At 45.2% G+C, this 26,554-nt stretch overlaps 1 protein-coding gene across 1 annotated transcript in view; it reads left to right on the top strand.

Moving 5' to 3' along the window:
• kmt2d (lysine (K)-specific methyltransferase 2D) overlaps positions 1–26,554 on the top strand; it is a 42,174-nt gene that overhangs the window by 858 nt on the left and 14,762 nt on the right. Inside the window, exons 2-39 of the mRNA XM_080733821.1 lie at positions 2,565–2,647; positions 3,681–3,792; positions 4,076–4,278; positions 5,477–5,586; positions 5,702–5,864; positions 6,762–6,933; positions 7,470–7,584; positions 7,716–7,894; positions 8,001–8,308; positions 8,433–8,540; positions 8,692–9,527; positions 9,851–9,970; positions 10,081–10,197; positions 10,412–10,516; positions 11,310–11,491; positions 11,931–12,095; positions 12,923–13,032; positions 13,158–13,202; positions 13,351–13,542; positions 13,653–13,841; positions 13,960–14,082; positions 14,522–14,655; positions 16,351–16,486; positions 16,602–16,688; positions 16,895–16,975; positions 17,373–17,534; positions 18,008–18,077; positions 18,186–18,424; positions 18,740–18,813; positions 19,954–20,004; positions 20,117–21,748; positions 21,833–21,997; positions 22,106–22,248; positions 23,462–25,230; positions 25,643–25,763; positions 25,905–25,992; positions 26,097–26,163; positions 26,265–26,497. Coding sequence (XP_080589947.1) covers positions 2,599–2,647; positions 3,681–3,792; positions 4,076–4,278; positions 5,477–5,586; positions 5,702–5,864; positions 6,762–6,933; positions 7,470–7,584; positions 7,716–7,894; positions 8,001–8,308; positions 8,433–8,540; positions 8,692–9,527; positions 9,851–9,970; positions 10,081–10,197; positions 10,412–10,516; positions 11,310–11,491; positions 11,931–12,095; positions 12,923–13,032; positions 13,158–13,202; positions 13,351–13,542; positions 13,653–13,841; positions 13,960–14,082; positions 14,522–14,655; positions 16,351–16,486; positions 16,602–16,688; positions 16,895–16,975; positions 17,373–17,534; positions 18,008–18,077; positions 18,186–18,424; positions 18,740–18,813; positions 19,954–20,004; positions 20,117–21,748; positions 21,833–21,997; positions 22,106–22,248; positions 23,462–25,230; positions 25,643–25,763; positions 25,905–25,992; positions 26,097–26,163; positions 26,265–26,497 — 8,955 coding nt within the window. The 5' untranslated portion in view covers positions 2,565–2,598. The remainder of the gene's footprint in view (positions 1–2,564; positions 2,648–3,680; positions 3,793–4,075; positions 4,279–5,476; positions 5,587–5,701; positions 5,865–6,761; positions 6,934–7,469; positions 7,585–7,715; positions 7,895–8,000; positions 8,309–8,432; positions 8,541–8,691; positions 9,528–9,850; positions 9,971–10,080; positions 10,198–10,411; positions 10,517–11,309; positions 11,492–11,930; positions 12,096–12,922; positions 13,033–13,157; positions 13,203–13,350; positions 13,543–13,652; positions 13,842–13,959; positions 14,083–14,521; positions 14,656–16,350; positions 16,487–16,601; positions 16,689–16,894; positions 16,976–17,372; positions 17,535–18,007; positions 18,078–18,185; positions 18,425–18,739; positions 18,814–19,953; positions 20,005–20,116; positions 21,749–21,832; positions 21,998–22,105; positions 22,249–23,461; positions 25,231–25,642; positions 25,764–25,904; positions 25,993–26,096; positions 26,164–26,264; positions 26,498–26,554) is intronic.

Genomic DNA, 26,554 nt, shown 5'->3' with positions numbered 1-26,554 from the left:
TAATGGACCTTGATGTGAAAAGGGGTTGAAAACCACTGGAGTAGACACACAAACCACCCTGACCTTAAACCGAGGGAGGAGGGAGGGAGGCGCTGGGCACTAGGCTAATGTACACAGGCTATAACACTTTTAGTCGCTCGACAACAAAACAACGCAGTTCCGACGCTTCGGGGTGTCGACGCGAGTCGTGTCGACACTTTGTTCGATACAACATGACGCAATTGAACAAGATTATCATATAAATGACCCTCAATTATTCATGGATTACCCTCAACATGTAGCTCACGGTGCAACACGGGTCGTGTCTACTTGCTGGGACACTAGCAGACCGCCCGGTTGTTATAACGCGCACACAACACACCACGCAACCTGCGAACTTGTGTTAAATGTTTAGCAGTTGTTACTTTTTGGGTGGTTGTTTTGCACGTCTAGGGGCCGTAGCCATGCTGCTGCCGTGTGGTGGCACACTTTACTGCTGAAATATGATCCATATTCCCTCCTTTAGGCAGCAACTGTCACTGTACTCACAGGGCTGTAGGCTATTAGCTGGAACGGGACAAATCCTTTGATGTCGGTTGTTTACATTGAGCGACACGGCGATTAGGTTGCGATTGTATTACGCACAGTGTGTCTTCGTTGTGGTTTTTGTGTAGTTTAAATATGTTTCCCCTCGCTGCTATTCATATTTTTCCCAATATTAAATACACATGACAAATACTGTTAAACTTGTTGGTTGATCACAGCGATCGTTTGCCATGTATTGGAGGTTGCAATCGCGCTAACTTAATTGTGACGCCTTCTTTATTTTATAATGTTAGATACGGTTGAGTCAGTGTGTGTTCGTTTGGAAGTATATCACTGTGTTGGAACCGCCCAACTCGCTTTATCAAAAATATAATCAGAAAGTCGGTACGACCATCTTAGATAGATATTAAAGGGCCATTAATTTAATTAGAATCTAGACATGCAGACTTATTGTAGGCCTATGCGTTTTATGGGAATGAGAATTCGCTGCCAATTCGTTTTTTTATTGCAGCTATGATGATGACGGTCAAGTTGAACACACTCTCCTATTACAAGACAAAAATGCACACCCCAAACTTGTATTTTTGTCATGTCAGCACTAGATGTTTTGAGTATTTGTTGTTGGAAAAGAAAGATGGAGAGCCTGTGCCTGTGTGACTAGAGCAGTGGTTCTCAAAGGGGTCCCCATCAAATGGACCCTTTACAAGTCTGACTGTAACTCAGAGTGTGCACATTTGTACAAAATGTATAACATAGATTTTACTATATTAATTTCGGTCTCTGTCCCAGAGATAGCTATTCTTGAAAACAGAGAATCACTGCTAGACTAGAGCCGTAACAATCTTCTCTTTATACTGCGGTCCCTGGCATATCTTTTCAAACGGGGGTCCGCAGGCTAATATAAGTGTCAATTTGGGGGTCCTTGACATTGGAACAGTTAACGTCAGAACAGCTAGAGTACATTGGGAAATTCGTTGGCGACACTTATTTGGGGAGATACTTGTTAATGTTGACACTTTAACTGCTACTATGACTGTCCCGGGGCATCGCCAAGTGAAAACACACCGGGGGATGTGTGAATTCTGAATTGATCATCTTATTGAGTTGCTCTCTCCTCAGCAGCGTCGGTTGTAATTTGCCGCCTGCTAAGAGCACAATACATCGACATTAGCTTAGCTAGACCCACCCTACGTCATCTGCTGGGCACAAAATGGTAATCTCAGCGTCCGGTATTGTCTCATATTCGCTATTTTTTTTTGTTAATGACTCGACTCCCGGGCAGCGGAACTATGATGTGAATGGCTGCGGTTCACTACGAAATGAACACAGCTGCAACAGGAAGTTCTTTACACGGAAGTTGTATTTTCTTTGTGTATCCCGTTTTATGGTTGTTTTATTTATGAAAACAACATTTTAATTTCTGCCTTTTTTGCGTCGTCCATGCATTAGCGGTGCCGGTTTGGATTATGCATTGCTGGGTAACCCAAGTACTTGAATGGTCTAAACGAATTGTGCATGATCTGTGTAGCTGTGACCCCCCGCGCTATTTTCATGAGAGAGTTGGATCGCTTTGCCTTGGTGTTAACGAGAATTATGCGTCGAAGTGGTATCAACTCAATTGAGGCCATAACAACCACATCTTGTATTTACTTAAATTCTGTTGTTGATGGATAGACACGTGTTCCCGTTGCTTTTGGATAGCTCCTAAAGTTAGTGCATAGTTTTGTGAGGCTAACAGGGACTTTAAATAATGTCCTCTTTATGTTTGTTTTGTACATAAATGTATGTAGTTAGCTATTTGATTATGCTAATGGCCATAGGATTGCACATAACATACAACTGCACAATTGTGATGTGAATCCAGATGTGATGTAATCCAATCTTCCAATCATTTCTTGAGTTGTGCAGTGGTGACATCACTGACAGATGTGTAACATGGTCACTATAGAGATCAATACAATCATTATTATATTTCTATTCCAGGAACAATGGTTGTTTTTGCTCTATTTCTTTAAATGTAACCCTCTTGCATGTTGCAGATCTCTCGCAAGGAGGTCAAATTCAGTAGAGGGGATGGACGAGCAGAAATCAAACTGCGAAGAAAATGACTCTGAACCTACAGGTAACAGTGTGTTTGTTTTCATGTCACTTGTATACTAAAAGACAGAATGAAAGGACTGATGTTTTGTATTTTCCCTGTTGAGTAAGGTTTCAATAGGAAGCATTATAGCAGACAGTGGAGAACAGCAGTTAACTGCCCATATATGAAGTAACTTTCAAGGATATTCAACTGGAGCAGGTATACTGTATAAGAGCAAGGAAGGGGAATGAGTACCTGTAGATTTCATTTGCTTGTTTAGTCCCATTCAAGCAACTTTAAATACCTCAAGAGGTAATTGGCTTTTTGGACCAGCTTGTAAGAGAGAAACACAGAAAAATACAACAACATACAAACAAGTACTCGAACTCGAAGGATCAAATGGGGGGGGGGGGGGGGGCACGGTGGCGCAGTGGTTAGCGCTTCGCCTCACAGCTAGAAGGTCCTGGGTTCGATTCCCGCTGGGGGACGCTGTGGGTGCTGGCAGCGTGTTCCTCCCTCCGCGCCATCAGCGCCCACACCCTAGGTGGGGTTGGCGATAGGGCCTTTCTGTGTGGAGTTTGCATGTTCTCCCTGTGTCTCCTAGGGTTAATACCCTCACAAAAACATGCACGTAATCCTGGTCTCAATAATGCCTCCCCCTGGCCAGCCGGGGCGCCTGATGGAGGGGAAAGGAACTGGTTAGAATAACTTGTTCCTTCCACGCGCTACGTCCAAAACCAGGAAATCTCCACTGTCAGGTGAAAAGAAGCAACTTGGACTCCTCATGCATAGAAGGAAGCATGAGGTCAGTCCGTTGTCTCCCCAGGCGCGGCAGAGGGAGAGTAGAGCCCAGGATTACACAGGCAATTGGCACTGGGTGAAAAAATGGGTTACAAAATTGTGGGATAAAAAAAAGATCAAATCTGGAATAATGATTGATCTTAAACATTCTCATACAACAACAACAATAATAATAATAAAAAAAAAACATTTAAAAGTTTCATTGCAGAGAGGATGAACGATTTAGAACACGATTAATTTTGCAAGCATAATAATATCTCTCCAACGTTGACAGCTGATGACAGAGCCCCTGCAAAGCAGCCTCTCTCCTCTGAGGTGGAGTCTGAGGCCCCCCCTGCTGTAGAGGTTGTGTCTGATGCTACTGTTGCCACTCCCAGCACACCTGTGTAAGTATAGCTACCTCAGAAATACCCTAAAGGCCAATACTAACTGTTATGCATATATGCCCTTGTGATCGAAACATGTTTCTTGGCCTTTAACTCTTTTGCAATGCATTAAAGTACCTTCTTTATACGCCCGTCCTCTCCTCTTTTAACTTTTTTGAGTGCTCGGATTTCTCCTGTTTTTACTAACTGTTATGTGTTCATACCTAAAAAAACATGTTTTAGATGGCCGTTCTTGATATTCAGGACCCCAGTGTTTAAATGATTTTTCCTGTGGTAATAACAGGGAGTGTGTGAGGGCCTGCGCTCTCTGTAACTGTGTGGACCGCAGCCTGCACGGACAGCGGGAACTCCGACACTTTGGGCCATCTTCCGAGCGGCCGACCCTGGAGCCCTCAGCTTCCTCACTGCCAGGGCCTGGGAATGATGACCTGTCTTCCATTGGATTTTCCGACTCGTCCTGTTTGGCAACGCTCTTCGATGACTCAGGTTAGTGCTGCTGGCGATATGACTTAAGCTCAAATCAATGCCACGATTATCTCAAACTCAATTACGAAGAAATGATTATGATTATTATTTATTTATTTTTGAAAGTGAAAATGGCAGATCTACAAGCTCCCAACGTCAGCTATTTTCACTATTTTTGTATACTGTACCATCTTTGTACAACAGTGGTTAATCAGACTGGTAGATTCAGTTGATTATAAAAGAAATCTATTCAAATGTATTTGTGTCGATTTAGGGTTGCAACGGTATGAGATCTTTAACACCGAAAATATCGTCTGTGTCAACACCGCGGTTATCTGTAACACCGTTTCAACCACCATTGCGTGTCTTCTCGTCTTGTGAGCACTCAGTAGCAGCCAATGCTACCTCAAGTTACAACAACCATCCGACCATATTACAAAATTCAGCTTTGTAAAAAAGCTAGTGTTACAACAGCCCTGCGTTTTCTTGTTTGGCTAATCGTTGTTTTTCCGCCTACTGCGCGCTGTGACATTATAAAGCCACAACTAGTCTCCTGGAACGTGCCCTGCGAGTGGGGACGAGACATCATGCAGTCTGATGGGCTATGCCTCGCCCTGTGGATGATCCGTTGATTCTGAATTTGTTCTCGACACTCCCACAAAAAAAGGAACAGCTCCCAGCCTCCCGCGATTGAGAACCGAATCCCATCGTTCATTTAAAAGAGCTGTTCAAAAGAGCGGAATCGTTGGCGAACGTCACATCTCTACTGCGCTCCTTGGGGCAGAGCAGAGCAGCGGATGCGTTTTCTTTTTATTTAACGGTGTTATCGGTGTGCAAGCACAACACCGAGTACCGTTGCAACCCTAGTGTTGATTCATTGATATATAATATTATAAATAAATACATGTAAAAAAAACACAATAAACCCACCGTCTCTATTAATCGGTTAATTGCAGGCTATTTGTCTATTTTTATCCCATTATGGGCGGGAACCCATTTTGGGTACTTGTTACTATGTACAGTATAGCAACATAATGTTTTTATAAAAAAAACGTTTAGAATTGTTTTTTAGAATCGGCCTCGGTCCTAAATGGGTTATCTCCACCAGGAGATCATATTATTGTTGTTTTTATTTTGTGAACAGGGGGTTGTGCCTCGGTCCTAAATGGGTTATCTCCACCAGGAGATCATATTATTGTTGTTTTTATTTTGTGAACAGGGGGTTGTTGGGTCCATCACTGGTGTGCAGTGTGGTCAGACGGAGTGAAACAAATCCAGAAGGAGGAGCTGGAGAATGTGGACAAGGCTGTTATCTCAGGGACACAGCGGGTACGTTCGCTGGATCCACAGAAGCAGGAGGCAAATTTTGGATGAACAGTCAATTCTTTTTCTCAAAATATACAGTATTTCAATCGTTATATTTATATATTTTCTTTCTTTTTAGCTTTGTGAATACTGCAAAAGGCTGGGTGCAACCATCCTATGCCACGCTGAGGGCTGCTCACGGTTCTACCACTTTCCCTGCTCGGCGGCAAGCGGATCCTTCCAGTCCATGAAGCAGCTGGCACTCCTCTGTCCAGAGCACATAGACAAGGCACAGGAGTTGGGTAAGGAGACCGGCCCGCTTCACCATGCTTAGGGCTGTCACAATTATTACATAATCGTCTAATCGTGATTATTTGACATTATCGCAATTATTTTGTCATAATCGTCATAATCGTGAATGTTGAAAAATGCTTGTAGATCGGCTATTTCCACTATCAATGTTATTTTTTAAGTAGTAAGTTGTCAAATATGTCAGTAATGTATTTGTATATTTAGATTGTGTCATATCTGCCATGTGCAACTTCAAAGCCTAAAAGCCAAACAGAAAAGGCAGGAGTTCCCAAACCTTTTTGTCTGTGAGGGCACCCCATAAATATTTTTTTTTAAATCCGAGGCTCCCAGCACCTTATATTTATAGCATACCTTGTATGTCCAAAACCGTTCGTTTTGTATTTATCATCTATAAAATGTACTAGACTACAGCCGATCTACAAGCACACAACGCCTCGCATCGCGAGGCGTTGTGTGCTTGTAGATCGGCTGTTTTCACTAGTTTTGTGCGACAGTCTTGATGATGAAGCAGGGTTTTGCTTTACCAAAAGACCTACACATTTGAAACTTGGAGATACAAGGTTTCTGCCCGACAGTGACGATATTTTAGTGATTATGTTGTGAGGAAAACGTTGAGATAATAGCCATTTTGGTTAGAACTGACTGAAAATAACTTTTTACTTCAAGTTTGAAATGATACTAAATATCTTTTCAAGTGTCCAAATAAATTCCAAATATTATCAAATTATCTCACGGCACCCCTGGGCTGCCGTCGCGGCACCCCAGGGTGCCCCGTCACCCACTTTGAAAACCCCTGGGGTAAGGAGACCAGCCCGTTTCACCATGCTGATAACATCCTAACTGTTGGTGCATCATCTCTAATGGCAAACGTTGTACGTGTTGTTTAGCTGGCGAGGATGCTTGGTGTGCGGTGTGTGACTCGGCGGGGGAGCTCCAGGACCTGCTGTTCTGTACGGGTTGTGGCCAGCACTACCACGCTGCCTGTTTGGAGATTGGTGCAACACCCATCCAGCGGGCAGGATGGCAGTGTCCAGACTGTAAAGTATGCCAGACATGCAGGTGAGTCCGTCCTCCTCATGTTATGTTCCTGGACCTCTTTTTCGAGAGGTTTAATGCCTGGAGACCTCTTTTTAGCGCAGAGCACCGGCCTGTTTACACATTAACATCGGCGTCGAGCAAGTTTCTCCATATGATTGATAGATGGACAAACTTAAGTGCTTAACTGCTAAGTTTTAATGAGGGCTGCACTTGAAAAAATACATTTAAATTGTTTAAACTTTGGAACAGGTGAGCACTAGGTGCCAGAAAGAGGTCGGGTCTCTGTTTTGGGTTTTGAATTGTAAAAACATTACCTTTCCATAATGAGTGATCGAACAGTGCCAGAGCTTTTTTTAAACAGGTGGGCACTCGGCGTAAACGTTCAGGTTTTGCATATTATTTGCATTGCTGATTTTGTTAGGTTTTACTATTTTAAGTGGTTTTTCTTTCTCTCTTTTCCCATTTCCAAAACAATACAAAGGATACATTTTCATCAACTCTTGAAACTGCCATGCCTCCACTGTATTATTTATAATCATGTGTCCTTATTTATCCAGGCAACCTGGTGAAGACTCTAAGATGTTGGTATGTGATGCCTGTGACAAGGGCTACCACACCTTCTGTCTACAGCCAGCCATGGAATCTCTTCCCTCTGACCCATGGAAATGTAGAGTAAGTTATTTTGACACCTATCAACAAAAGGGTCCCCCCAGCAATTTGTGTTTTTTCCATTTACATTTTGAAAGTAATGTGCTTCTATGTCATATGCTGTCGTGTTTTTCACCCTTTCGTGTCTATCTCAGAGGTGTCGTGTGTGTACGGAGTGTGGCGTCCGTGGACTGGTCCTCCCAGGCTCTGCCCAGTGGTTTGACAACTATGCTGTATGCGAGGGCTGCCAGCGTCACCGCAGCTCCGTGTGTGGCGTCTGCAGCAAAGCTGCCAACCCATCTGCCTCTCTGCAATGCTGCAGCACGTGTCACAGGTCAGCACAACACCGGAGAACAGAGCCTCTTCATCAACTTGATATAGCCGATGAATTTTACATTTTCACATCAAATCTCAAACCCCTTTTCTTTCCAACTCCTCAGGTGGGTGCATGGTGAATGCGCTTCTTCAGTGACACTTCCAGAAGAGAAATGTGTCTGCCTGCTCTGTCAGGAAGCTCAGCAGCAGCTGGCTGTCACTCAAAACGGCACAGGAGAGACGCAAACCAGAGCGGCGTGTGAGGACACCGAAGGACACACGGGTTCGGTGGAGATGACAATCCAGACGGAGGCCGCAGAGGTGAACACAGAGGAGGCGGGCCCATCGGAAGTGACAGTCGGACAAACTGGCACGTCGGAAGACGTCCTGCTGGCCGAGGTCGCGGCTGATGGCGAGGAGCCCATGGAGTTGGGTAAGTCTGGGTCACGTTTCGCACAGAACAAAATAATATTTGATAATTCTGTGTCAGGTTTGATGGAGAATATGTTTGTTGTACATGTGTGAATGCGTAAGTAAACGTGTATTTTTGGATTTAGGGATGGAGCCTGAAGTGGTTGAGGAAAGCACCATGGAGGAAGGCCTACAGCGGTTGGAAACAGAAGAAGCCATTTCAGAGATGCCCACTGGTCCACCTGAGTCTACAGGTAAATACTAGTCCCATTACAGAGATAACATCATCCTTTGTAATGAACCTGTCGCTGTAGTTGATAATTTGATGATAGCGTACGTAATGATAGATGCACCAATGAAAACACTAATCATCCCGCCCCCCTCCCATGCATTCCTTCACCCCAGAAGAAGAATGTGGAGAGGCAGAACAGGGGACCTCTTGTCTACCTGTTGCTGAGGAGAGAGCAGAAGAGGCGGCCAGCCAGCTGGCCCAGCAGTCCAGCCCCCCACAGGACTCCATGGCAGAGACCCAGTCTAATGCTTCTAAAGTACAACCACCACAAGTTTCACAGCAGGGCCCTGAAAAGATGGAGGAGGAGCCCTCGTTAGAACATAAGTCTGGGGAGTTATCAAAAAGCAACTCTGAAGAAGGCACGTCTGCAGCTGAGCTGTCTGACGAGGCTCCACCAAAGTCCTTGGTTCCACCTGCCTCCCCTTTAGAGGCAGACACTGTGCCCATGTTGATGGATGAGACGGACCAGGCCGACGGCGCTCCTTGTCGGGACACCGGCTCTCCCCTTTCCCCTTCCTCCCCCACCCCACCTTCCCCGTCAGCGGACACACAGGAGGCCGACGCGGAGGACAGGCTGCTACCTCACTCTGAGGAAGAGGAGGACGAGGATGAGGACGAGGACGATGAGCAGTTGAAGGAGGAAGCACAGCACAGGGTAGTGACGATTAAGCTGGAGCCGCGGGACCCCCAGGAGGAGCAGGACGTGAAGCCGGAGCTCCTGCTGGATGACACGTCCAACCTGAGCCACGGCGACGAGAGCAGCAGTGGCTTCCTGGGCTCTCCGGCAGAGGCTGACCCTCAGCTCTCAATGGAGCTCGTACCTGCCACTCGCTCACGTGCCGACTCCCTGCTCACTGAGACGGACGACTCGTTGCCCTTCGACACCTTAAAGTGCGATGGAGATAAGTTGAAACGGAGAGGCTCCCCAGGTCGTTCGCGGATCAAACAGGTAAGGTCACTAATGTTTAGTGACATTAGCCTATGGTTTAAATAGCAACATGCTTTTCAGTGTTAATTTGACTCTTATTGTAAAAAAAAATGTATGTAGGGTCCACTCTTGTTCTCTGAATTAAATTGCTGCTAGACATGTTTCACTCTGATTTTTATACTCGCTTAACTGAGGCAAATAAACACTGAGGATTTAACTATGTAACCTCCTTTTTCCCCGTGTATCCTACCTACTGTAGGTGTTCCATCCTAGTAGCAACCAACATCTAAAGGTCATGAATATGCCAGTTCTAATCACTGCCAATAACATGACCTGACTTTCAGGGGCGGAGCAGCGGTTTCCCAGGGAAACGGCGGCCTCGAGGGGGCGGCGGCGGAGGAGGAAGGGGGCGTGGCGGGAGGTCAAGACTGAAAGCGATGGCGTCCTGCATAGATGCCTTCTTGGTACGCTGAAACAATCAATATATCTCACTGGTGAACTCCATGTCTTTGTGTGTATATCATGTGTTGGACGTGCCGTTTTCCAACTGAAGTTCTTCTGCCTTCCCCTGCAGCTAAGCATGACCACAGAACCTGGACTGAGTAGCAAGGAGGAAGAGGAGGAGGAAGATGACACCATGCAGAACACAGTCGTGCTCTTCTCCAACACCGATAAGTTTGTGTTGCTCCAGGTACCGCTTCCCTTCCTCCTTGACATTTACACTTGCCCTGTGGCATTTAAACCCCATTCATACTTGGCAGCGCGCCAAATATAGCCGATCTACAAGCGCCGTTGTGAAGCATGACCTAACCAAGAACCACAGGTGTCACACTTTTGTCTGTAAGCCCAAACTGATTGTTTTTCTCTTCCATGTCCCCCCCCCAATCGTCCCTCTGATTTCACAGGACATGTGTGTTGTGTGTGGCAGTTTTGGAAAGGGAGTGGAGGGGCAGCTATTGGCCTGTGCGCAGTGTGCCCAGTGTTACCATCCGTATTGTGTGAACAGCAAAGTAAGCAGAGGTCTTTTTTTTCTTCTTCTCGTCATGCCTTTCAAACCAACGTGAACACCCATGGAGTTAAAAGTCATTATTAGAGCCCGACCAATGCCAGACTTGTCATTCCGAAGTCCTAGACCTGTTGTTCTCAAACTTTTGTTTTTAACTGGGGGACAATGTTGCACATTAAGCTAATCATCTTGGGACCCCCCAAAATAATTTGGGGACCCCCAGTTTGGGAACCAAACATCTCATTACAGATGTTTGACCGATATTTTGTCAAAAAGGGCAAAATCTATTCTAATCAATAAATCTTTTTAAAAAATTGCAAATGCAATGAAGTTTGTTGTAAAATCTTGGCCTATAATTGCCATAAATGCATAAACGGAAACATCAGGTTCATAGTGGTTAAGAAATTGGTACACATTGGCTGCATAATTGCTGATCCTGAAATTCTCCCATATTGGCCAATTTGGAATATTGATCTGATTGATGTTGATGTTTATTGTCACACTAATAATTTGATTTAATATTGTTTTTGGCATTAATCATTGAAACATAAGAATACAAAATAAAATTCTGTTTACCTTTTAGGATTCGTAATCAAAAATTGCCCAGGGAAGATATGTTAAATAACTAAAATATACAAAGACATGTATTTAAATGTGTCATAAAGTGACGCATTGTAAGCTTGTAGATAAGCTATTTCTGCTTTAAATTTTCATGTATGAACATTTTCCAACCTGGAAACGATTATGACAATATAGGTCTGTTTCTAGTCATTATATAACTGTCTGTTTCTTTGCAGATCACCAAGATGATGCTCCGTAAGGGCTGGCGGTGTTTGGAGTGCATCGTGTGTGAGATGTGCGGGAAGGCCTCAGACCCTTCCCGCCTGCTGCTGTGTGACGACTGCGACGTGAGCTACCACACCTACTGCCTGGACCCGCCCCTGCACACCGTACCCAAGGGGGGGTGGAAGTGCAAATGGTACAAAAAAAGAAACCCTCTTGAGTGCACTGTATTGGCGTCTTGTTCGGCCTCATACAGTGGTTATAATTTACCACTGGAGGATTTTACCGAGTGTGTGTGTACAAAATGTAACCAAAAGGATCCGTAAGGGTACGTCGTGCACACTAGGGAGATGGAAGTGAATAAATGAACACTGAGGGTTTGTGGGGGTGTAACTTTGAATCGGGTCAAATGGAAATGAATCCATGCAATTTGCATATTATGTAAAATGTTTGTGCCTCAGCTCTTCATTGGTGATTCATAGGCCCAGTTCTTTGCTTCTTGTTTCTTTAGCAAAAAAAAAAGAAAAAAAGCGTGCTGCAGTTCTTCTCCACATATGCTTCAGTAACTTTGACATCCAACAACAGGAGATGAAATAGGTTTCATGCATGTTGTGTTTTTTCCCCCGCTGCTGCAGGTGTGTGAGCTGTATGCAGTGCGGCTCCAACTCACCGGGGTTCCACTGTGAGTGGCAGAACAACTACACCCACTGTGGCCCCTGCGCCAGCCTCGTCACCTGCCCTGTGTGCAGAGAGAACTTCATGGAGGAGGAGCTGCTGCTTCAGTGCCAGTACTGCGACCGGTGGGTACCGCTCATTAACCCATTTAGGCCTAGAATTATGGAATGCTTTAACCAGTGAAAAATAGCAGATATACAAGCTCACAGCGCGCCACCGAGTGCCGCGCTGCGAGCTTGTAGATCTGCTATTTTTGAAAAAGTCGTGAAAATGTGTGCAAATCTTTGAATATATGTATTTTCAAAGCAAACGTTTGTAACTCAAATTTTGCTTCTGGGTGGTCCCTGGAACTAAATATTTTGAGATGGGGGTCCGTGGCCAAATAAATATAATTTTGGGGGTCCTTCACATGAAAAGTTTTGAGAACCACAGACATAGTAGTCTCTCAAGAACAAACTAACTGAGCTCCAGTTAAGTGAAAAGGACCTTTTCTTTGACGATGGCTATAGCCAGATTGCTGACATAGAAACATGATTTTTTTCAAAAAATCTTAGAAGGATTCAAAAGACACTTATAGAATCGGGTCAAAATTCTAATTTTCACGATTTTTCAAAAATAGCAGATCTACAAGCTCGCAGCGCGGCACTCGGTGCCGCGCTGTGAGCTTGTATATCTGCTATTTTTCAATAGTTAAAGCATAAAATAATGATACACAATATGTGTACCCGTTTTAAATGGGTTAAAGACGAGACAGACACACACAACAGACACAGTGGCTGGTGGGGGTTCGTTATATTTCCGCTAATTAAGACTAGTGGGGAATGGATTATTTATGTTGGAATCTCGTCATAAATTATTCCATAACATCTTTTATATGCGATGCCATTTACAATGTAATAAGAAGGAATGCGTGTGTCATGATTGTGTGTTTGTCTTTCGTGTGTCTGCGTAGATGGGTGCATGCTGTGTGTGAGTCTCTGTACACAGAGGATGAGGTGGAACAAGCCTCTGATGAGGGCTTTGCCTGCACATCTTGCACCCCCTTTGTTCCCAAACCCGTAGGTAAGTGCAAGACAAAAAAAACAAACGTGTTACTTTTGTTCCCTAATCAGCGATTTTAAGTGTTATTGAGGTGTTTACTGACTGCGTTGTTTTTTCCCTTTCTCTCTCCGTTGTTTTGTTCACAGTAGTGGAGTCAGCCATAATGGCTTCCATAAAGATTAAAGAGCCAGGTTTGTCGAGTGTTTTGTTTTTAAGTTATTACAACCAAATACAAACAAATTGGCTTGCTATTTCCTGGTATGGAGGTGGTTGTTTTAATATGCCGATACAGTATACTGTATATCTCACTGAAATGTGCAAATGTCATTGGCCACACAGAGCCCCAGTTTTACCGGTTGGAGGGCGTGTGGCTGACGGAGTCAGGCATGTCCCTGCTACGCAGCATGTCCATGTCTCCCCTACACAAGAGACGTCAGCGGCGCTCCCGTCTGGGCACCTTGTGTGGTGAAGGTGGTCCTGATGGCATTCTAGAGCTTAAAGAAGGAGAGGGAGATGGGGACGAGGGCAAAGGTGTGTAGATGTGCACATTTTCACACATGTTATCAGCGTAGAAAACGGTTTTGAATGTTTTAAGTTGTTTACCATCTTGACTGACCTGGACCATTCCCTTCCGTCTTTAGCCTGTGGCGAACCCATGGAATGCGAGCCCAAGATGGAGAACCCTGGCAGCCCAGAGAGAGAAGGTGGAGCTGACAGGGAGCTGGGTGCAGATGGAGGTGTTGACGGCATGGCTGAATGCGAGGGCCTCAAAGGGGGTGCAGAAGAGACCGAGGATAGCAAGAAAAGGAAGCGAAAACCCTACAGACCTGGTACGTTTAGTAAAACTGTAAAAATAAATGGGCCATGAGCACAAATACGGCACGTGTTTGTTGCCCTGCTAATGTTAACATTCATTTGAACTTTTTATTTTTGCTTTATCTCTTCCAGGTATTGGAGGCTTCATGGTGCGACAGAGGAAGTGTCACACACGGATGAAGAAAGGGTTTTTCGCACAGCTGGCAGGGGAGACTACTTTAGATGGACAGCCACTGGAGAGAACCATTGAGGAAGGTAAGTGGCACAACCAGATTGTTTGCTTTGCTATTGGAAAAATTACAAATTAACAATGGTAGTAATACATTTGCATCTTCGTCATACATGCATACACAGCTAATGACAAAAAAAACAAAGTAGAAATATGGAGGTCGGTATTATTATATACTTTATCTAAAAATGTTAGAGCCCACTCATTAAATGTCATGGTCTTTGGCAGTTTCCAGTGTGGCCTTTGCTGCGATTAGGGCCTAAGTCCACCAAGGCTTCTTTTTTTTTCTTTTTTTTTGAGTATGTTGTTTTAAATAGGAAGGCTGCATATTTACGTCGCGCTGGTAATAGAGCGGAAAAACAAGGTGGCCATACTTGGCGCCATCTTTGTTTGTGGTTGGCTGTTTTTGTGGCTTGGCATTATGTGAATCACCTTATTTTGAAAATTTGTCTCCTAAAAACGAAGGTTGTCTATCTATAGGGCCCCACCCTGACACAGACAACATCATGGATCCTAAACCAGCAGAAGGGGAGGAGCAGAAGAAACGGCGGGGCAGAAAGAAGAGCAAACTTGAGGACATGTTTCCACATTATCTTCAGGTTTGTGGTTAATAGGGTTGGGGCAATATAAACACTTTTTTGATCATCTATGGCCACCACGGATGATGTCAAATAGTGCTTAGCGAGTTTGTCCCAAAACACAGCAAAAGCAATGTACCGTGTGTCAGAAGTGCATGTGCCGGGCTCTGTACTTGGTCCATAAATAGTTTTCCTCTACACCAGCAGTTCTCAAACTAAGTTGAGTCTTCGCCAAGCACACAATGTCTGAGCTTGTAGATCTGCTATTTTCACTGAATATTCGCCTGCAGAATAGTGTCACTCTAGGGTTCAGTTAAATGTTAAAATGTGGAGGTGTGCATCTTCACTGGCCTCTCCATTCAATTAGGATTCACCTGTCAAAAATTGGATTTGATTCGATTCTATGATGCATCTACATTTTCTATAATACTGGGCACATGGCTACTTTCAACAGTTAATACAAGCTTTACATACATATTCTGAGCTAATTTAAGTGCTGAACTAACTAAAGTGCTTTAATGTGATGTGTGTATCCTTAAAATATAAACGTCTTCAAATTAAAATAAATTGCAAGCCTAGCCTATCTATTATGATAAGTTTGGGTCCTTTAAGGATAAGGAAATCTGGAAGTCTCAGTTGGAACTGTTACCCCCGCGACCTGATTCCGGATAAGCGGTTGAAGATGGATGGATGGATGGATGGGTCCTTTAAATCATTGTAACCTTGAATCCTCGTCATATATGATGATACGACTGATGATAAAAGTAGTTGATCTACAAGCTCGTTTCACGTCACACTGTGATGCATTGTGAGCTTGTCAGTGAGCTTGCTTGAGTGACAAGTATGTTGATCGTCTGTTATGTATACATCGTTGTTACATTACCAGAGGATGTGACTGTGTAGTAACAGCGGTGGCCAGACCTAAGCTTTCAAAACGCTGGGTGTTATTTTATATTTTTTATTACTTGGTTTCTCTACCTCCCTCAGCCACTTCTCTGGTAGTGATTTGCCAAGCATCCTAGCAGTGTTCATGCATGTCCAAGGCATGCTGCATCTTCACAACTTCATTATCCACGCGAGGCTGGAAAATCAACAATAAACCCAGCATTCATGCAGAATCGTCAACGCCCAAATCGTAATGCATCTTAGAATCTAATATTTAGATTCTATTAGACTATTAGACCGGGAACCCCTATATGTACATTCAATCCGGGAACCCCTCTTGGGGTTGTTACAGTATATAGCAACATACATTTTTTGTAATTTTTCAATATTTGTTTATTCAGAAAACGTAGGTCAGGATTTAGAAGGTGTTCTTAGAATCAGTCTTGGGTCTAATTGGGTTAAAATGTAATATCAGCGAGGACTGTTGCATAACATCTGCAGTGAGTGTATTTACCTTTTAGATGCCAAAGCTCTAGTGAGCATTTGCATGGCTGGTGTGTTTCATCAAAACGTGTGGTTGATGTTGGCGCCAGATATGACTACAAAGAAAACAACGTCTGCAGTCTTATCGATATTTTGCTGCCAACAAAAATGGGAGGATGGTAGACAAACGGTTCAGGTGGCTGCGAAAACAAAATAAAAGTCACATAATCATTGGTTGCTATGGCGTGATGACATTGCCCTATGTGTTTTTTCTTTTTTTTTCACAATTTTAACAAATCCTTGAACCGTGGTATCCATTAATATAACTTCAAACATCTCGATCTGCAGGAGGCTTTCTTTGGGAAGACACTGATGGACATAAGTAAGAAAGCTGTCTTGGTGCCCCCAGTGCAGAGGCCAGGAATGTGTCCTGTCAGACCTGCACTACCAGCTCTACCAGGGACAAGACCTTCTGCCCCGGAGGGTAAGACCTCTGGGTTGACCTGCCACACATGAAACCTCTGGTCATTTGTCACAGTTGGGTTGCGGACATGGGGTTCAATACATGGTGTCTGACTTGTGCATATTTCTGTTCTTAGCTGAGGCAAAAGATCGGGTGGTGGAAGCTACTCTGGCTCTCAAGCAGGAGGGATCTGAAACACCCCTGACTCAGGGAGAGGGAGCAGGTGAGTCTGTTTTGAAGAGTCTGACTGCTGGTAATGGTGTTTTGGTCAGTAGCCGTTATAAGGCTAGTGGCCAACCTTGTTACCTACTAGCCGTTATAGCACTGCACAACTAAGGCTAGAAAGAAATATAGAAGATTATGTTAGGCCTAATGGTGTGGCTGTCATGTATATTTGTTTTTATTATTTGTATTTTCTTATGTTTGTAGGAGTTTCTGCACCACCATCATCTGTGAAGGACCAGGCTTCAGTCGACACTCAAGACTCTGATGCAGAAAAGAAAAGTGAAGGTAGGCGGCTTATTTGAAAGCATTACATTAAAGGAGTAGTTCACCCCCATAATGACCTTTTTAGTTTTTTTCTATTGATTACTCGAGCCATGGAGACTTGAGTTCAATAATATTTTTTTTATATTTGTCGAATTCCTAAGACCAAAATTTGATTATAGTAAATTTACCCCCATTGATTCCGGATTCGGGACCCCACCCGGAATCAGTGGGGGTAGATTTATTGTAATCACATTATTGTCTTATGGGAATGCAACAAAAAAACTAAAATATTACTAAACTTAAGTCTCCATGGCATGAGTAATCAATAGAACATTTTTCATTTTTGGGGTGAACTTGTCCTTTAAGAGAACAATTTTGTATATCAAAATAATAACACTAATTTAAATGTATGCCTTAGTTCTTCCACAGGGGGTGGAGAATCAAGACTCGGAGCAGTTTTTCCGTAAGGTTCTGGGCGTGTCTGAAGGATCTACTTTAGAGGGCATGAAGCCCATTCTAGAGGGCAACAAGGGAGAGCTCAGCAGCCGCAGTGCGTTGCCACAGAGACCTCTCCTCTCAGGTGAGCATACAGCTAAATGCATCCATTATGACACCTTTAAGACACCTTTAACCACTTTAACTCTTATTTTATACTTTGGCTATTTAAAAATAGCGCGGCACTCTGTGAAAAAATGCTGTTTCTGTCATCAGTGGTTCTCCAACTTTTTCATGTCAAGGACCCTTAGAATTATATGTACCCCAATCTGAAAAGATTTTGTTCCAGGGACCCTCCAGAAGCAAAGATTTGAGTTGCAAATGTCGGTAAAAAAAAAAAAAAAAAAGATTTGCACAATTTTCATGATTTTTCAAAATCACGAAATTATAAAAATAATGGTTAAAGTGGTTAAAATCTAAAGTGACACAATGCGTTCCAGGTCTAAATGGGTTTAAACTGGTTGGAAAATTATTACCAATTGGGAAAACTTTGTATGATGTGTCAAACATTAGGCAGATTTCCCGTAGTTTTGGCTTGACATGAAAACTATTTTACAGGGTCCCTGCCCTCTGCCGGAGTGATGGATGGTTTCCCAGGCCTTTCTCAGTCGCCATTCTTTGACATGCGGTAAAAAGCAATTCTGCAATGCTCCGAATGTCTATTGTTTGTACAAAGGTCTCTCAAAGAGATCATGCAGGGATTTGTATATCACAAATATTACCCTTGTTGTCACAGGGATCGAGGAGGGCTCTTCAGTCCAGACGGTACAGAGGAGAGCCCCTGGGCCACTCCCTCTACTCCAGCCACCCCCTCCACGCCACCCACCCCCACTGATGGTGATGGCGATGGGCTGTCCTACAACCAGCGGAGCCTCCAGCGCTGGGAGAAGGACGAGGAGCTGGGAGAACTCTCCACCATTTCCCCCGTGCTCTATGCCAACACTAACTTCCCCACGCTCAGGCAGGACTATCCAGGTGAGTCTATGGGAATTGATCTTTTCACTGGCATTGGATTATGCGTGCACCAAAACACACTCACCCCCATTTGTTTTGCATACCGCTCACCCCAACGGTTCTTGTATTTATTATACTGAGGTTTAGGTTAGGAATAAGGTTAGGTTTAGGCATAGGTTTACTGAGGCTACTTTACCTGGTGGCGACCGTTCCAAGGCTGCCGGATTTGGCTTTGGGGCGAGCGTTCTTATTTGATTATGCCTCTGAACCGCAGTAGTCCTTAAATCAACTTGTGATACGATGCCTTGACATTGACATGTGTCCACTCTGTTTCAGACTGGACCAGTCGTTGTAAACAGATCATGAAGATCTGGAGGAAGGTATCAGCTGCTGACAAAGTTCCTTTTCTGGTAAGTTGTCTGACCTTTGTTCGCAATTAAAGGTCTTAAAGCCATTGGGAAATCACATGTAATCCTTTATTTTAACCATGCTGAAATTTCACTGAAGCTCTAGAGTGCATAGATGTATTTAAAGGGACATGAAACCTTAGGCTGAAGATAATTTCCTCTTGATCTGTCAACATGTTTGGAACATATGTGGCCTGTGAAGAATGGGTCCAATATTTACTTGGCCATGGGGGAAAAGAACCGATCATAATCATAGGTGCCTTAAGCCCTTTGCACACATGCGCGTTTATCCGCACGGATAAAAAGGACAATTTCATTTTTTTAAAAGAAAACAATGATTCTCTACGACCTCATGCACACCGGATCCGAATTAGCCGTGCGACGAGTGGCTGCGGCCGTGCGTTTTTTTCTCTCGATCGAACCCAGTTTGATTTGTGCGTCTTGTCGCATGCGGTAAAAAAACTCATCACTCCTTTTATGACTCCTTTTGGGATCCGCAGCGCCGATTCCGCACAGCATTGCACACCAAATCCAATGCGTTTTATTCATACAGCAAACGAAAAAAACATAACTGTGTGCAAAGGGCTTAACTTTGATCAGAGTTATTATTATACTGGACTGTCAACTCATTGGATCCCACAATGCACTGTGAAAGGTAGGGTACAAGCTTTTTTTTTGCCTTCTGTAGTTTTTTTTTACCTGTACAGTACAGGTTACAAACACTAAACAACAAACAAACAAAGATTGGCCTAGGGTTTCATGCCCCTTTAATTAAAGTTAGGAAGTTATTCTCTGACTAAATTAATGACCCGAAATTCAGACACAGATGCCTGATGGGTGTGATAACAGTCGTGGACACTGAATGACAAGTACCAGCCCTCTCTGTTTGAATTCCACTGACTTATTCAATATGAGTGTAATCTGAAAGTTTCACCTGATTTAAAGTTTTGTTCTCTAGTTACCTGGAAGTCAAGACGAGCAGACATAAAGCCTATTTGGACTAAACAAAATCACAGTCTACACAAAAGTATCTTTTACAAAATAATACCTAGTGATTTCTAAATGATAACCACTGTACAGCAGCTTCAAGGAAAATGTAATCGTCTGCAAATATTTGTCTAATGGTTGATTTTTCATCTTCAGCAAAAGGCCAAAGATAACCGAGCAGCTCAGCGGATCAACAAGGCACAGAAGGCAAGTGGCAGCTTCAACTTGCATTATGAAGAATGAACTGTAATAACCACTTAGAATAGTTTTTATCCAGGCCGTTCTTTTGACCCTGTTTCTATCTCTGTTCCTCTCACAGCAAGCGGAGAGTCAGGTATGCAGGCCGATCAAGGTGGAGCCAGGGAGGGTGAAGACGGAACGGCCCAGTCTTCACCTCCAGATCCCTCCACCTTCAGGATCCGGGTCCACCCCTTCACAACCCAGCTCTGCAGAGAGCCCCTTTCCCTTCGCACCAGATTCAGGATCTTCTCCCGCCTTTTTCCCCGACGGTCCTGTCAAGACTCCGGGGTCGGCTGAAATCCGGACAGATCCCTTTGCCAAGCTCCCGCCTCAGTCGCCCCATCCTCAGTCACACCCAAGTACCGCCTTTTCCCAGGCCTGCAGTCCCTTGCAGGCCTCATCCTCAGGTTATCCCCCTTCCGGCCCACAGGGTCCTCCTCAGGGACGGCCGGCCAGCCTCGGCCCTTTCGACATGCAACCAGGGACCCCGGGAACGCCCCGGCGGGCCCAGCAGGTTGACCCTTACTTCAGACAACAGCTGCAGCAGCAGCAACAACAGGGTCACCTGACACATCAAGGCTCTCAAGAGTCCTTAGGACTTCCAGAGAGCCCTCGGTCAAGGGGTGGTGGGCATGGGGAATCACCTCTATTCTCCCCACCCCACAGCACCCACTACGGAGACCCTTTCAGAGGCCAGTCAGGAATAGGACGGCCAGAATATGGCTCATCCGCATCCCCCTCTGCGGTGGCCTCCTCACCTGGTGGCATGGGGCAGTATAGGGCTGATATGAGTGCGCCATCTCCCCGCTGTTCTTCAGTTGGACGGCAGGACCTAGCTGCTGGCTCACCTGCTGGCATGGTAGACTCTGGGGATGGCTTGTTCAAGGCGCCTATGACGCCGCGGATGCACCAAGGGGAGGGTGGGGCACTTCATCCTGGAGCTTCCCCTGGCCACCCTTCTGAGAGTTACAGGCAGTCTCCCTCCACTCCGTTCTCTGACCCGTATGGCCAGCCACCCCTCACTCCACGACCTCAGTCAGGAGGCAGTAGCTCCCCTGTTCCTCAGAGACATGCTATAACCCAACCAGAGCCCTGCTCCAGAGTGCCCTCCAGCCCCCAGTCACAGAGTAGCTGTCAGTCTCCTCTTACCCCAGGAGGCCTCTCCAATGATGCTTTCTCTGTCCAGTCTCCTGCTGCCCCTCGTTTTCAGTCCCCTGACCCCTACTCTCAGCTGCCCTCTCGGCCACAATCCAGAGACCCCTTTGCTGCTCTCCATAAGCCACCTCGTCCCACCTCTGCTGCCCCGGATGGAACTTCCAGTTATAGAGGCTCACCACATCCTCACCCGCCGCCTCCTGCTCCGCCCACAAACAACCCAATGGGTGATCCTCTTGCTGGGAAGCCCTCAGCTCATCCTTCTTTCAGCCGTAGTCCCAGCACGGTCAGCTATCAAATGACCCAGCAGCCAGCACAGATGGCTCAGGCTCAGCTACAGCAACCTCAGCCACAAGCACAGCAGGCTATGGGGGCAGATAACTTCAACTCCAGGGTGCCGCCGCCTGCTGGACCTCAAGGCCCCACAACTGTCCGCCCTCCGGAGACTTCTCATCAGCCAGCTATGCCAGGCACTCAAGAAATGCCTGACATGTCAACAGTACAGGACCCCGCCTTAGTGGGCCTCAGTCCCTCTGAATTGGAGAAGCACAGACAGGTATATTCATACAGAAGATCTGTCAAAAATCTATTTTCAGTCCGGTTAAATGTGTCACTTATGAATGTTACTTTCACCTCGCAGCGCCAGAAACTGAGGGAGTTCTTAATTCGGCAACAAATGCAAAGGAACTCCTTGAGACAAGAGAAGGAGGCTGCTGCTAACAGTGCTGCCCCCGGCTGGCCTGGAGCAGAAATGGCAGGCTTTCAACAAGACAAGGCCCATAGGGCACCGCCACCTTATCCACAGGTACACATTTGTTTATTGCGACATGCTTAGAGAAACATAACAGTACATGTAGTGGATTTTTACTGCCGTTTTAGTTTTTATTAACTGTGATATCGATTGCTCTTTTAGGACCGTATTGCTGCTGCTGCTAATGCTGGAGCCCAAGCTGCTCTGGCAAATAAGATACCTATGACTGTTGTTGGCATGGAGGACAAGCACATTCGTCCACCACCTCCAGGAGGCCCTGGGATGATGGATCCCAATGCACTAAGGTAAACATTTTCAATTATTGAGGGTTAATGTGTTATACTGTTTTTGAGCGGTGCTAACCGCTCCCACATCTGGCTATGTATGTACTGTATGTCCCACACTTGGCTCGTTGGCCAAGCTTCACAGGACGCTCGATGAAATTCACTTTATGATGAATGGTTAATGATGAAATTAACTCATCTACTGGCATTTTGAATATGCCGTCTTTGGGATTTCCCCGCCAGAAGTCTCCATAGACTTCCATGTAATTTATAGTGCACAGATCATGCACGCCCATGCACAGATCATGCACCATGTTTGTGCAGGCTGTTCACAGCTTTCAAACAAAAAAATCAGATTGGAAATCTGTTCAGGCATTCTTGAGATAATAGCCATTATGTTTTACCTGTTATGTAAACAAAGATGGCTGCCCTGTATGAAAGATGGGGTTGTATGGGGGTGGAACATGCAAAATCGCGATTGAAATCATGTTTACTAGATTTAATGGGGTCCAAAAATAAATTTTCAAAAAAGAAATGTTCAAAAAAATATATATACTGTATATTTATATATATTTTTTCAAACTCGTCATACTCGTCATAGGCAGAGTGGACCCATAAATATAACTCGTCAAACTAGTCATAAGCAGTTGTAGATGAGTTGAGTTTCTTCTTTTGAAACAACAAAATGGCAAAAAATAAAACGTCTTATATAAAACAAGACCGAAGTAGTTTCCTAGCGGTTTTGGAGATAAACTGAAAAATTACATCAGAAAAGACAAAGACAAAATATATTTTTATTGGTATCATATGACTATGACGTGCCACATAGACATGCCATAGGGGCCGCAGGTTGAATAGCGCTGTTCTAATCTATGGTAGATGTGGAATCATGTCATACTTGATCCTTTTAAAAGTATTTTCAAAATGACTTTGATCCGGTTTGATGTAAGGAGCAGCACAGTTTCTGTGTGCCACTAGTGGGCCTTTTATTTACCCCTAACTTTTAATTAGAGCATAAACCCCTTGAGATGCATCATCTTGTTTTCAAGGGGGTCCTCAGGCACAACACACATCTAACAATAACACACACCAATTTAAATAAAACATCAACTAAAAGCTCTGGTTGCTTAGTTTGATCCCTGAGACCCCGTTTGGATTCCTCAAGTGCTCTATAATTATATTATTCTCATACATTTTCTTTTTCGCACGTTTCCTTCTGTATTTCTCTTAACAGACCAACGGGGCCCACGAATCCCCAGGACATGTATACCCGTGCTCCGTTCCCTCCTCAGTGGCAAGGCCATGCCCCTGGTCCACGGCGGTTCCCACAGCCGGGCATGGAGGCTATGGGCCCTAGGCACCATCTGAACCCTGCTGTCAACATGCAGGCAATGCAGGGCATGGCAAACCCACGTACTATGATGACGGGGCCAGGAGGAGAGGCCATGCAAGCCATGGGGCAGGGACCCCCTCCACAGTTCATTGAGCTGAGGCACAACTCCCAGAGACTGGCCCTGGGTCCCCAGTTTATGCCCAGAGGGCCCCAGGCCAGACCACGTCTTTATATTCCTCAACAGGACATGACAGCACCTTACGCTCATCAGCAGCATCCCATAGCTCAGACTGTTGACACTCAAGTAGAGGGAACTAATGACTCGCAGCTTGGTGGATTATCCATGTTAATGCAGCAGCAGCAGCAGGCTCCTGGCCCCTCACAACAGCAGCCACAAGTCCAGCCTGAGGTCCAGCCTCAGGTCACCAGTGCCACCCCCAACACTCCTAGCATTCATCAACAACAACAACAACAGCAGCAGCAGTCTTCACCACGCAGTGCACAGGCCCAGGCAGCCTCAGTGGACCCCAGTGATGAGCTACCAGAGCCTGACCTGGAGGGACTAGGTGATGCCCCTGGAGACGGAGGGGTAGAAGATGAGGATGACCTGGGCAACCTGGACCTGGACACTGACAAAGGAGACGATGACCTGGGCAACCTGGACAATCTGGAAACCAATGACCCGCATCTGGATGACTTGCTCAACAGCGACGAGTTTGACCTGCTAGCTTACACTGACCCTGAGCTAGACCAAGGAGACCCCAAGGACGTGTTCTCAGACCAGCTCAGATTGGTGGAAGCTGAAAGTGAAGCGCCTTCGTCGTCCTCCCGACCTGTGGATGTTAAAGTGGAACTTAAGCCCAAGGTGGAACCTGGACTGAAGTCGCTCACCACAGCCCCTGCCGATGCTGGGGGCTCCACTGCTTCACAGCTACCCTCTGCAGAGACTGTTTGCAACATCAAAATCAAGCTAGAGGCCCCACAGAAGGATGAAATGGGCGAGACTGTGTCCATGCTACTTGGTGCGACAACGCCAAAAAAAGAAAATGAGTCTGCGTCACTCAGTTCTGTTCGTCTTGGAGGACTTCAATATCCTTTGCCAGGCCAGGGTGATCCCCTGTCTTTCACGCCAGCCACTCAACACTCAGACATGGGGGATGATCCATTGGGGCTGCCTGATGTTGGGGGCCAGCACTCCCCTGCTGTGGATCTGGCCAAGGTTGAGAGCTCTTTAGACGGTGAGTTGCCTCTTCTGATTCAGGATTTGCTGGAGCACGAGAAGAAGGAGCTTCAGAAGCAGCAGCAGCAGCAACAACAGCAGCAGCAACAGCTGAGCTCCCTCCACCAGGAAGGCATGGCTGCACATATGCATGGCATCCCAGGACAGCAACCTACCCCACCTGCTCACATAATGCTGCAACAGCACCACCGCCCGCCACCCCAGGCAATGATGGGGCAGACAGGGATGGTACCCCGACCACCACATATGCTGCAGCAGCAGCAGCAGAGGCTCATGGGACCTCACATGGCCATGGCTCAGCAGCAAGCAATGATGAGGATGGGACAGCCAGGAGCGATCCACCCAGGGCTCAATCATCAACAACAGCAGCAGCCACAGCAACAACAGATGCTCAAACAGTCCCCTCTGAACAACTTCTTTCCTGATAAAGGTAATAAAGAAACATTAAGCTTGGTAGATTCAGATGGCATACTTCTGCCAATGCAACTCTATTGTCAAAATATACCGTTTACAAATGTAGGCCTACAATATTATATGTATTCATTGTCTGGAAATAATGAGCTTTCCAACACCCACATTTTAGTTTTGGACAGTAGTGAAGGGTTTACCTCTATCTGCTGATAGGCACATGATATTTAATGGTGTTCTGTAAATCCATGTGAGAAGCCACACCGCCTTTGGGCAATTTATGTGAAAAGTTAATCTTAAGCGGCCCATTACTAACTTTCCACAAAATGTCATACAAATCCAAAGATATCCTTGTAACAGACTGTGTTAAAGACTCTGTTGAATGCATCAGTGTCCTTGCATATAATATTGTTATCTGTGTTTTTCCCCTGCAGATTTAGACAAATTTGTTACTGATGACATGGATCCCATTGCCAAGGCAAAGATGGTAGCATTGAAGGGTATCAAAAGAGTGTTGGCACAGGAGCCAATGGGTGTCCCACCAGGCATAAACAGGTACTCATGTTATATGTATATGTTTCATTTAGATGTGACTTTTACTCTGGATCTGTTCTCCTAATATGGTCACAAGTACCCTATACCGTTAAAGCTGTTTGTTCAAGTTTAGGTACTGATTTATATTGTTTTCTCTCCCAGGCAACAAGTTTCTCTTCTTGCCCAGAGACTGGCCTCAGCCCCAGGAACAGATGCACAGAGTCAGCTTGCATCTGGACCACCACTTAAAGTATGTTTTATTGTTTTTAAATGATATAAGCCAGTCAGTTTTGCTCCTACTGAAACATGACTGTCTTTTGTGCTTTCTTTAATATTTTCCTTTTGTGTTTTTAGGAGGGTGAAACCAGTGATCCAACCCAGTCAAAGCCCAATCCGCCCCAGTTTGTGCAAGGAATCATCAGTATGTTTTAGTCAAATGTTTATGATTCATTTTCCCGTACATTTCAGATCTTCCATATTATTTTCATAAATGTCTCATAATCTTGTTCTCTTCCACTTCAGATGACGCTGAACAGCACCAGTATGAGGAATGGCTTCTTCACACTCAGCAGTTACTCCAGATGCAATTGAAGTTTTTAGAGGAACAGATTGGCGCTCAACGCAAGTCTCGCAAGGCACTGTGTGCCAAGCAGAGGACCGCTAAGAAAGCTGGGAGGGAGTTTGCAGAGGCTGATGCAGAGAAACTCAAGATGGTTACAGAAGAGCAGAGCAAGATCCAGAAACAGCTGGACCAGGTATGTAAAGCAGCACCGCAGTGCAATTCTTTAGGCTTCAGACATTCTTTGGTGTTT

Source organism: Nannobrachium achirus (genome assembly GCF_963921795.1).
Source record: "Nannobrachium achirus genome assembly, chromosome: 9".
Classification (NCBI taxonomy): domain Eukaryota; kingdom Metazoa; phylum Chordata; class Actinopteri; order Myctophiformes; family Myctophidae; genus Nannobrachium; species Nannobrachium achirus.
The sequence above is the reverse complement of the archived record's forward strand: the minus strand, read 5'-3'. Positions and strand labels throughout refer to the sequence as shown.